This window comes from Carlito syrichta, unplaced genomic scaffold, assembly GCF_000164805.1.
Source record: "Carlito syrichta isolate Samal-C Ts95f unplaced genomic scaffold, Tarsius_syrichta-2.0.1 Scaffold104879, whole genome shotgun sequence".
In the NCBI taxonomy this organism is placed as follows: Eukaryota; Metazoa; Chordata; class Mammalia; order Primates; family Tarsiidae; genus Carlito; species Carlito syrichta.
Genome location: NW_007048975.1, coordinates 112,248 through 124,651, shown reverse-complemented (window position 1 = coordinate 124,651; position 12,404 = coordinate 112,248). Strand labels below are relative to the sequence as shown.

Sequence of the window (12,404 nt, the reverse complement as noted above, 5' to 3'; positions counted from 1 at the left end):
CCGGGCTCGGTGGCTCAGCCTGTAATCCCGCGCTTTGGGATACTGAGGTGAGTGAATTACCTGAGCCCACGGGTTCGAGACCCGCCTGGGCAACTTGGCGAGACCTCATCTCTACCATAAATCAAAAAATCAGCCGGGCGTGGCAGCGCATGCCTGTAATTCCGGCTACTCAGAAGGCTGAGGCGGAAGGATGGCCGGAGCCCAGCAGGTCGAGGCTGCAGTGGCCGGGAGTGGCCACTGCACTCCAGTCTGGGCGACCGAGTGAGACTCCAACTCAAAAAAATAAAAAATAAAAGTAAACGCCCAGTTTGAAGAATGAAGACATTGGAACACAGTCTCCATTATATGACGATCTGCTGCGCTTCCAGAGATTATGAGTTGCCTGTATGCAAGTGGGTCAGCCTCGCCAAGCTCTCTCCGAAACACAGTTTTGAAAGTCTACTGGATGATTTCTTGTCAGCTTCTTGCTTCTGAAAGCACAGTGGAGAGTGAGGAGCAGGCTATGATACTCAGTGCTTTCCTGTGGCATGAATTCCCAAAGCGAAGCTTCGGGCTGTGTTTTCCATCATAAAGACAAGCTTGCAGCATCCTTTTCGGCTCCTGAGTTCTTTGACCTGTTTGCAGCAGTGGCTCAGGGTTGCCGAAATCGTTGGCCTCCCTTCCACACTGCCTGCCCCTGGCCTTGACTTTTCTAACTCATCAGCTCTAAACTTCGCTGTGGTCTGGGCTTCTAATGCTGTGTGTATCTTTGGAATGCTAAGATCACTGTTAAGATAAAACATATGACTTCGTTAGTTAATTGCATTTGCATAGTTTTCTTCTTTTCCTTTGCTCTTTCCTGTCAGCACTGGGCCAAAAATCAAGGTCGGGTTGTTTTTTTGTTTTTTAAACATTTTCTTGTTTTGAGCCCTCCTGTAAAACAGGATCCCAGTGTGCTGCCCTGATGATACACCACTGTTCCCCTGATCTCTGGACACTTTAACTTTGTCCTTTTCAAGTTGTGCACAAGTCAAGATGTCGTCTTCCAGGACTGCACAACTTTCGGTTGCCTCTCTAGAGTTCCTCTCAGTGAGGCATTGAGATATCTTCAGTCTGCTGGCTTGCTCACAGTCCACTTTGGCTCTCTACTACACGTTGGCTTGGGAGCTGGTGGTTCTTGCCAGATGTTAGCCAAGGGGGATGTGCTGATTTGAGCAGATGCTCGGGGGTGGGGGAGCCAGTGCTACTGGTGTCCTGCCACACAGCTCAGACCCCAGCCCTCTGCCCTCCTGCTTTCCTTCTTGACCTCCCCCTCCACACTCTGAGTCTCCTGCAGCAGTGGTTGGGGTGCTATGCAATGCCACCCAGGGGGAGAACTCCTTTCTTTGGATCAGCAAAACAAAGAATTGTGTCCCATCTTTGCTTTGGTTTTTTTCCCCCAATTCATTTTCAAAATGCCCATAGTTCGGGTCTGCTTTGGTTGTGTCTGTATGTGTTGCTTAAATAAGTGAAGGTATGTTCTCTGTGCTAAATGCCTGTAGACTTGACGCTAATTAAAAGTGGAAAATGGCAGTTTCGTCTCAGGCTGTCAAATAGAGCCTCTGCTCTACAGGAAAAGAAAAACACGTAATGTTTGTGTAACTTGAAAAGAAAAGAGTCTTCTGTAGGTAGATATTATTTTTCAACAGAAGTCTCATTTGACTGCTATGGCTTTTATCTATCAAGGTAACAGCCCTCCCAAGTTGTCATTTCTAGGACATGCCACACAACCATCGGAACATTTCTTTTAAGCATCTTGTCATGAAAGGCATGTGCCACAACCAGTGAAGTTATTTCAGACACTAATATTTGCTTTCTGGAATTTGGAAAATTTAGTACAGAGTATTCAATTTTACCTGAGGTTTTTTCTTTTTTTTTCCTCTTGTCAACATGAGGTATTTTTGTTCAATGTTCCTGAAGTATGAGTTTGATTTCATGTTTAGACAATTGCTTAAAAAGCTAAAATCTTTTTAAAAAGAAAAAAGAACCACTGTGAATAGACAAGAATTGTACAATATGGTAATTAAATCATCGGCAAGAGCTGAGAATTTTTCATGAATGCTTTGAAAGAACATTCGCCTCCCCTTCCACATCCTCCAGGGTCTTCTCTAGTGTTTGAGCTGTGATGGGATGGAGTATGCAGTTCATGGAAAGTGATGAATGTGGAAGGTGAATGTGCTGAGAAGCTGCTGAATGCATTTCCTTGGGCTCAGGGCTTTGCTGATTTCCTGCTGAAAAAGTGTACCTTTCCCATTACAGCCATGGAGAAGCATTATTTCATCCATGTTGTCTAGGTCAGGATGTTTTCTTTCTTTGAGTTTTTACTTTTTAAATTTGGTGGGTGCCATTCTTTGAAGGTTACTTCAGCTGCTGTCTCTAATACCTGAACTCTAAGAAGTACCTATTCTCAGTGGACCAGAATGTTATAGCAATACATGTTGATTTAAAGAATCGGACCATGGCTGAAGTAGTCAGTCAGATGAAATGTCCCCTTTACTTATGGACAGAGAAAATGATGCACATGTGCCCAGGAGGCTTCTGGGTAGGTCTTTCAGCTGCTATGAGGTAATTTACTATGACCTCAGCAGCTTGTGTCCTTAGAAACATTCCAAACCAAAACTTAAGCAGATGATTTCAATCAAGTCATCTGGAAATGCACTCACTCCCAGGTGATCGTCCGTTGCTTCTGTTAAGACCATTTTTGGATGGGGTGTTTTAAAGGTATTTGGAACAGCTTGTCCATGGGGTATCCAGGGAATGATAAATGGAATATCCTGTGCTCCCTAGTTTGTAAATCCTATAGGACTTGTAGGTAGATAGTATTTCGACTTTCCAGAGTTCTCCTGATGTTTAAAGATACTGTCATTTGCATGTTAGAGAAATACTTTTGCTTTTTTTAAAAGCATATTTAAATATTAAAATCTAGGACACTTTCTAGACGTTTTAGATTGTTCCTTTACTTTTTTTGTTTTATAGGTAAATCTTTCATTCTTAGCAAGGTGGTGATTATGGGGTCATCTATTCAGGAAACATTTAGCTAAATATATTGCCTTCATTTGAATGTCAAGATGGAGACACTTTTTATTTATTTATTTATTTTTATTTTTATTTTTTTGAGTTGGAGTCTCATTCCGTCACCCAGACTGGAGTGCAGTGGCACGCACACTCACGGCCACACCAGCATCGACCTGCTGGTCTCTGGCAATCCTTCCGCCTCAGCCCTCCAAGTAGCCGGAACTACAGGCACACACTACCACGCCTGGCTAATTTTAATTTATTTATTGTAGAGATGAAGTCTCATCGAGTTGCCCGGGCTGGTCTCGAACCCACGGGCTCAGGCAATCCACTCACTCAGCCTCCCAAAGTGCTGGGATTACAGTCTGAGCCACCGAGCCCAACCGAAATACTTTTTATTTTTATATTTATTTATTTGTTTGTTTGTTTGTTTATGTATGTATGTATGTATGTATGTATTTATTTAAGTTGGAGTCTCACTCAGTCACCCACACTGGAGTGCAGTGGCCACTTCCGGCCACCGCAGCCTTGCCCTGCTGGGCTCCGGTGATCCTTCCGTCTCAGCCTTTCAAGTAGCTGGAACTACAGGTGCACACTACCGCGCCCAGCTAATTTTTTGATTTATTGTAGAGATGAGGTCTTGCCAAGTTGCCCAGGCGGGTCTCGAACCCACGGGCTCAGGCAGTCCCCTCACCTTGGACTCCCAAAGCGCGAGATTACAGGCTGAACCACATAGCCCGGCTCAAAATACTTTTTAAAAATAACAAGTACTCATTGTACTTCATGGCCTTTCACATTTATAAAGTGACTTGTGATCATTTTAGATAAAAACTAACTGACAAAATGAGAAATAGTAAATTTGACCTTAAAAATGCTCATATTCTAAGGTTGCTGCTCATTAATATTTAGTTTCTGGTTTGTGGAGTTTTTTGTTTTGTTTTTTGGTCAGGGTCTCTGTCACCCAGGCTAGAGTGTAGTGGCATGATCATGGCTCATTGTAGCCTAGGCTCAAGCAATTTTTCCTTCTCAGCCAATAGCAATGTGCCACCATGCCCAGCTAATTTTTTTTTTTTAATATTTTTGTAGAGACAGGGTCTCACTATGTTGCCCAGGCTGGATATTTAGTTTCTTTAATAGTCCCTGACCATCAATACTAACCTAGGAAGCAAAAACTCCTGGTTGTGTGTGTATGTATGCATGTATATGTATATATACATGGACATATATACATACACTATATTTTTATGACAGAGTGATGTTTTTTAATAGCAAGGTGACATTGAGACATGGCCTCCAAATAGATCCATTTTGCTAGAATTACAAAAACTTTTCAAATCCACAATTTGACTTCTGCTCTTTTTTTCTGGTCCCTATAGTCTGTATTCTGAAATCTTTTTCTGAGGTAGAGATGTAGAAAATTAAGCTAGAGGATATATGCTTATTCATCCTTTGATACCTTCATGAATCAGGACTCCAGATACTCTTTTACTGCCTAGTATTATGCAAACAATATGTGAAATTAATTATATCCATATTTGAACCTTGAAAGTATACCAGAACATGTAAGGCTGTTTATTTCTGTGGAGCCTACCTGCACTTTCCAATCACATGTGTCTATTTAAATTTAAATTAATTAAAATTGAATTAAAATTTAGTTCTTCAGTTACACTAGCCAAATTTTAAGTGCTCTATAGTTACGTGTGGCTAATGGCTACCATATTGGACAGCACTGGACTACACTCACTTGGAAATTCACTCTACTCTTTATTAACACTGTAGGAAAGTATTTGGCTTTTAGCTACTTCTGTTTTGGCATCCTTTACAATGTGATAAAATAGAGCTATCCAAAAAATAGAATGTATATGAAACTTCTCTACTTCTGTTTCCTTTTCTGTATGTCTCTACATTAAATTCTTCTGACTCTGGTATTCTGCAGTTCCATCACCTGATATCTTGACATTACTATCTAACATCTAAGTGAGAGTTACACTAGACATTAGCATTCCTGCTCCTGCATTTATGCAATGTTATGCCCCCTTTATAATAACAGCTTAATTGAGTATAATTTACATAACCACAAAATTGACCTTCTTAAAGTATACAGTTCAGTAGTTTTTATATATTCAAAGAAGCTGGGCAAGCATCACTGTCACCTAAATTGAGAACATTTTCATCAGTCCTAAAGAAATTCCTTTCCCATTAGCAGCCCCTCCCTCTCACTATTCTCCCATGCCCTAGCAACCACTAATCTACTTTGCTTCTGTGGATTTGCCTATTCTGGACTTTTCATATATGTGTCGTATACATGGAATTCTATAATATGTGGCCTTTCGTGTTTAGCTTTTTTCACTTAACACAATGTTTCAAAGTTCATCCATGTTGTGTCATATATCAATATACTTAGTATTCCTTTCTAGGTCAAAGAATATTTCATTCTATAGATATACCTTTTGTTTTTCCATTGATCTGTTGAATATAGGTAGAACTGCCAAATCAATACTTATGTTTAAATTATTAAACATTCTATGTTTAATATTTTAAGGAACCGCCTAACTATTTTCTAAGGTGACTCATTGCCACCAGCAATGTTAGAGGATTTTAATTTCTCCACATCTTCATCAGCACTTGTTATTGTGTGTCTTCTTTAATGAGGTCATCCTAGTAGGTTAGAAGTGGTATCATATCATGATTTGGATTTGCATCTTTTATTTTCTTTTTTGAGTTGGAGTCTCACTCTGTTGCCCAGACTGGAATGTAGTGGCACGCTCATGGCCACCACAGCCTTGACCTATTGGGCTCAGGCAATCCTTCCACCCTCAGCCTTCCAAGTAACTGGAACCACAGGTGTGCGACACCTTGCCTGGCTAATTTTTTTTTTTTTTATCTATTGTGAAGACGAGGTCTCATCAAGTTGCCAAGGCTGGTCTCGAACCCCTGGACTCAGGCAATCCTCTCGCCTCAGCCTTCCAAAATTCTGGGATTATAGGATGAGCCATTACACTCAGCTTTGCATCTTTTCTAAAGGCTAATGATATTGAGCCTCTTTTCGTGTGCTTACTAGCTGAAAGAAGTATCTAAGTCTTTTCACAATTTTAAATTGAGTTGTCTTTTCTTTGTTGAGTTGTAACAGTTCTTTTATTTCAATATACAAATAATTTTTTCTTTTAGAGATATATATTATCTTAAAGATGTGGGGTACAATTCAGAATTAGGTATACAAGGACATTGTACAGGTAAAGTCTGGGCCTCCCTTTGGTTCCCACTTTGCCTGGTTTGAGATCAGGTTACCCTTATTGATGTTGTGTCACCATCCCCACTCCAGCAGTATCCCGCTACTGCCAATCCCTTTCTTACAGTATTGTAGTAAATGTTCAGGGTCCGCTTATGAATGAGAACATATGGTACTCTGTTCTTTTTTTCTGTGATAGATCACTGAGTATTTAAATTCTAAATCCATCCATATATTTATCCTTCTTTATGGCTACATAGTATTCCATTGTGTATCTGTACCAAATTTTTTTTTATCCAGTCCAGTTTTGATGGGCAGCACGATTTGTTCCATGTTTTGCTATTGTGAATAGTGCTGCAGTAAACAGGCATGTACAGGTATCTTTTTTTGTAGAATGATTTGAGTTGTCTGGGTATATTCCCAGCAGGGGAATTGCTGGGTCATATGGAAGGTCAATTTCTAGTTCTTTTAGAAATTGCCACACTGTTTTCCATAGAGGTTGAATTAGTTTGCATTTCCACCAAGAAAGGAAAAGTGTTCCTTTTTCTCCACACCATCACCAGCATCAGTTGTTTATTTTGTTAATAATGGCCATTCTTATTGGGGTTAGGTGGTATCTCAATATGGTTTTGATTTGTATTTCTCTGATGATTAGTGAGACTGAGTTCTTTTTCATGTGTCTGTTGGCTGCCCATATATCTTCTTTTGAGAAGTGTCTGTTCATGTCTTTTGCCCACTTTTTAATGGGCCTGTTTTTGTTTTTTGGTTTTTTTTTCCCGGCACATTTGAGTTCCTTGTAAATCCTGGGTGTTAGGCCTTTGTCATATGTACCACTCTTATCCCTCCTGTTCAACATTGTGTTGGAAGTCCTAGCTAGAGCAATTAGACAAGAGGAGGAAATCAGAGGTATCCAAATAGGAAAAGAGGAAGTTAAGTTATCCCTCTTTGCTGATGATAATGATCTTCTACCTCAAAAACCCAAGAGAATCTGTCAGAAACCTCCCTTTACTGATAAAGGACTTTGGCAAGGTCTCAGGGTACAAAGTAAACATGCAAAAGACAGTCACATTCTTATACACCAACAACAAACAGAGAACCAAATAAAAAACACAGTCCCATTCACAATAGTCACGAAAAAAATGAAATGCCTTGTCATCTTCCTAACCAGGGAAGTGAAAGACCTTTACAAAGGAAACTACAGAAAGCTCAAAGAAATCCAAGAAGACACAAACAAATGGAAAAATATTCCATGCTCATGGATAGGAAGAATCAACATTGTTAAGATGTCCATCCCACCAAAGACAATCTACAGATTCAACCCAATGCCCTTTAAATTACCAACATCATATTTCTCAGACATGGAAATGACAGTATAGAATTTCACATGGAAACATAAATGACCACAAATAGTCAAAACAATCCTTTGTAAAAGAATCACACTTCTAGACTTTAAACTTTACTATAAGGCCTACAATAATCAAAACAGCCCGGTATTGGTACAAGAACGCAGGCATTTGGACCAATGAAGCAAGATAGAGATTCTGGAAACAAAACCTTAATTTCTCAACCAACTTATCTTCAACAAAGCCTCCACCAACAACCACTGCGGAGAGGAGAACCTGTTCAGTAAATGGTGCTGGGAAAGCTGGCTGACCACATGCAGAAGATTGAAACAGGACCCCTATCTATCACTATACACAAACAAGTATTTTTTCTTATCTTTTAGGTTACCTTTTTTTTTTGAGTTGGAGTCTCACTCTGTCGCCCAGACTGGAGTGCAGTGGCCATTCCCGGCCACCACAGCCTCGACCTGCTGGGCTCCGGCGATCCTTCCACCTCAGCCTCCCAAGTAGCCGGAATTACAGGCATACGCTACCACGCCCAGCTGATTTTTTTTGATTTATTGTAGAGATGAGGTCTCGCTACCCAGGCGGGTCTCGAACGCGCGGGCTCAGGCAATCCACTCACCTCAGCCTCCCAAAGGCACGGGATTACAGGCTGAGCCACCGAGCCCGGCAGGTTACATTTTTTTATGTAGTCTTTTGAAACACAAGAAGTTTCGTTTTCACAAAGTCCCATTTATATTTTTCTTTTGTTATTTGTGTTTTAGACATCATAGCCAAAAAATAACTGTCTAACCCAAGGTTACAAAGATTTACTCCTGTTTTCTTCTAAAAGATCTATGGTTTTAGCTTTTAAGTTTAGGTCTGTGATAGATTTTGAGTTAATTTTTGTGTATAGTGTGATGTGTAAGGGACCAACTTCATTCTTATGCATGCATTATTCTTATCCTGCATTATCTTATGCATTATTCTTATCCTGGCACCACTTATAACCATTTGTTATAAAGATTATTCCGTCCCCATTGAATTTTCTTGGCACACTTGTCAAAAACAAAATTACCATAAATATAAGGGTTTATTTCCATACTCCCAGTTCTACTCCATTGATCTGTATGTTTATCCTTATGGCAATACCATGCAGTATTGATCACTGTGCTTTTTAGTAAGTCTTGAAACTGGGAAAAGTCCTTCAACTTTATTCTTTCTTCAAGATTGCCTTGGTTATTTTTAGTTCCTTGTATATCCATATTAATTTTAGAATTAACTTGTCAATTTCTTTTTACAAAAGGCAGCTGGGATTTTGATAAAGGTTGGATTGAATAGATTAAGGAGTATTTCCATCTTGACAATGTTAAATCTTCTAATTCTTGAACATGGGATGCCTTTTCATTTATTTAAGTTGTCTTCAATTTTTTTCCAGTGGTGTTTTAAGTTTTCAGTACATGTTGGGTTTTTTTGTTAAATAATTTCTAAATTTTTTAAATAATTTCTGTTTTTTAATAATTAAAATATATACTTAGTTGGACTCTTATGAACTGAACTTTTTCTTAATTTTATTTCCAATTGCTTATTATGAGTGTATAAAAACATAACTGGTTTTTGTGTATTGATCCTATATCCAGCAGCCTTGTTGAAAGTTCCTCTTTTAATTTTTATTTTAAAATTATGGGGTACAAGTCAAGGTTGGGTATACAAATATTCATTGTGCAGACACCCTTGTTGATGAGGTGTGCCCTCTGTCTCTGCCACCCAGCAAGTGGGGAAAATACACCTTGTAAGTTCTGATTTCTCCTCCATCTCTGCTGCCCAGCAAGTGGGGAAAATAGACGTTGTAAAAACAACAAAGAAAGAAAGTTCCTTTATTAGCTCTTTGTGATAGGTGACACTAAGGAACTTGTAAGTACTATGACTTAAAAGGAAAACTTTTCTTTATTTTTTTAGGAATTGTAGCTATAGGATACATCAATGAAGCTATTGATGAAGGGAATCCTTGGAGGACCTTAGAAACCTTGCTGTTACCGACAGCAAATGTTAGAGATGTGGACCCAGCTTGTGCCCAGCACTACCAGGATGTTTTATACCATGCCAAGTCACAAAAACTCAAGGTAAGCTTCAGCATGTTTGTTTCTTTTATATTTACAGACTAGATAAGGGGTGGGGTAGGAGGGAGAGTTTTTGACCCATTAGCCTTAAATCTCATGAGCTTCTTGTTCCAGCAATTGCCCATGAATTCGATTGGAAATAATAGGGCCGTTATTTTCCTGGTGCCAAACATTAGAGGAAAACTGCCTCTAGAGCTGTGTTTTTCACCAAAAACGCAGTTGTGGCTAGTCCAATTTGCTGGATATTTCCGGAGTATGTACTGTGTGTGCAGTGCAGTACCGTGGCACCTGGTAGAGGAGAAGAGGATACAAAAGGATAGGTGAAACCATTTGAACACTCTCTGACTTTATCCTTGAAATGCTTAGAAACTTATTGAGGCAGTGGACATTCTCATATAGTTAAATAATAGCAGAGATAAGTAAGTGCAGAGTGTCAAAATGAGTTATACAGAGTGATTAGAGAAAGTTGGGATTATTGGGGACTAGAATCCTAAGAGAAGTTGGCATGGAGGTAGAACAGGAGCTGTGCCTGGAAAGTAGGGAAGAGTTGGTTGGGCGAGTGGAGAGCAGTGTGATGCAGACAGGTGGTACCAGCATGGTTTGGTCTGGGCATGGGATGAGACTGGTCTGGCCAGAGTACTTTTGAAGAGTAGTGGCTTTTATCTGTACACAGAGCTTGTCTTGCTATTATGAGTAGTCCCACAGAGATTGGCCACTGTGAGAAGCATACTGAGCTGAGTAGTGAGGCTTGTGTGACCTGTCACCCAAGAGTGGGAGTGATGCCATCTGAGAGACCTTGCCACTTGTGGCTGCCACATCCCCAGATGCAGGCCGAGTAAAAAGGGGTGGGCATCTCCTCTGTCTCGGTCTTCAGAATCCAGAAAATACCTCATCCAAAACCTTGGTTAAAGTAAACACTTTTTGGGAACCCATTATTTGCTAGGCATGGTATTAGGTATTTTATGCATATTATCTCATTTAATCATCATAACAATTTATAACAGCGCTCTGAATCATTTTGCCATCACAGTTGCCATCTTACAGATAATGAAACCAAAGTTAAGTAACTTGTCCAAAGCTGTTCAAAAGGTAATTTGTTCTGGGACTACAGCCCAAGTCTGTCTTATTCAGAAGCATATTATTATGCATTAAGGTAGATGGAAAAATATGTTTATTGCAGCTTTGTTTGCAGTACCAAAATACCACAAACAACCTAAATGTTGTTAAGCAAGAAAAGCATGCTTCCATGTGTGTAAAAATGGAGTACATGCCGTGTGTGTGTGTTGGGGGTGGGGACACACACACTCATGTCTGTATAAAGTATTTCTGGGGGTAGGATACCTTCTGGAAGGTGAACCTGAAGGCTAGTTTAGATAGGAGATTTCTTTTTAACTCTGTTTTTGTACTGTTTTGGATTTTTACATTTTTTTAAGGAGTGCATGTATTATGTAGTGTTACTAAACTTTTGAAAGCCAATGTAAACCCTGTTTGTTCCACACCACTAAACGGCCCCATGGAAGAGGGAGGAAAGTATCTCCCTTGTGGAGCCTTCTGTGCTGCTACCTTCTGACAGTGAGGGCAGTTGCACCCCCCCACCCCCGGCACAACACCAGCTGAGGGAGGGCTGGATGTTCTTTCCTCTGCTGTTAATGAGCCTGAGGATGCCAGTAAGTGGAAGAGCAAGAATGCAAACCTAAGCCTCATGTTCCCACATCCTAAGGGGAGGACAGTGGGCCTCCTCCTCGCTGTTCCCACTGAGGTGGCTGTAGCTGTGGCACATGGCAAACTTACTGGCATTGGAAGAGAAAGTCATTTGCTTTGGAGACAGGCACCATGCACATCCTGGCTTTGTCACAAATTAACTGTGTGACCTTGGTCACGTCACTGAATCTCTATGTGCTTTCTTTTCCCATGGATAAAATGAAAATAGGAGTACCCATCTTAAAGGATTATGGTAAAGGCTATATGAGAATATATAATACGTAAATGTACTATAATAAATCATATGTTAGTATATAATTATATTTAATGGCATTAATTATGAATATGTGTGAGTGTGTGTAGCTATAGCATTTAGCATGGAGCCTGGCCCCCAAAAAAGTGCTTAAATAATGTAGCTACTATTATTGTGGGTACCTGTGGCTGCCTCCCAAGTCAGGGGTGAGTGATGTCTGTGCCACAAGATTCTTACTAGACACAGATCAGCTCTGCCAAGATACCAAAGATAGGATCTTCTAGGACTGGGTAGAGATAGATCTAAGTGCCTCTCTGCCCACAGCCTCTTAGGGGTTTGTCTTAGAGGTGAGACTGACCCCACAAACCCAAGGCCTTTCGTAGGCAAGCAGTGCAGATCCACTCCGGAGCAGTCCAATCAAAGGGCTCAGAATTGAACTAGAATTCCATAAGACTCCTCCAGGGCGCTCTCTAGCCTTTCCACTGCCCATATACATGGTGCCAGCTCTGCACTGGGCATTCTTCCTATGTGTGGATTTTATGGTATGATTAGAGCATTAAATATGGAGCCTCGAGTTCTGGTGGTAAACCACTTTTGGCCTATAAAATTGGGGGCTTTAAATATATTGGCAATTGCTAACAGTTTTACAGCACTGAAGTTCTGAGCAATAAATTACTGAGCAATAAATTATACTTGGTTAAACTGATATTTTTAAGCATAGTTTTTTTCTCCATCCATTAATT

At 40.2% G+C, this 12,404-nt stretch overlaps 1 protein-coding gene across 3 annotated transcripts in view; it reads left to right on the top strand.

Moving 5' to 3' along the window:
- Positions 1–2,601: 2,601 nt before the first annotated feature.
- The window catches only part of LOC103268749 (ras GTPase-activating-like protein IQGAP2), a 114,757-nt gene continuing 104,954 nt past the window's right edge, over positions 2,602–12,404 (top strand). For 2 of the 3 annotated variants that reach the window (XM_008066353.1, XM_008066349.2), the window contains exons 1-2: positions 2,602–2,739; positions 9,547–9,710. In XM_008066353.1, the coding sequence (XP_008064544.1) occupies positions 2,724–2,739; positions 9,547–9,710 (180 nt within the window). In that variant the 5' untranslated portion in view covers positions 2,602–2,723. The remainder of the gene's footprint in view (positions 2,740–9,546; positions 9,711–12,404) is intronic. The other variant, XM_008066361.1, reaches the window with a different exon arrangement.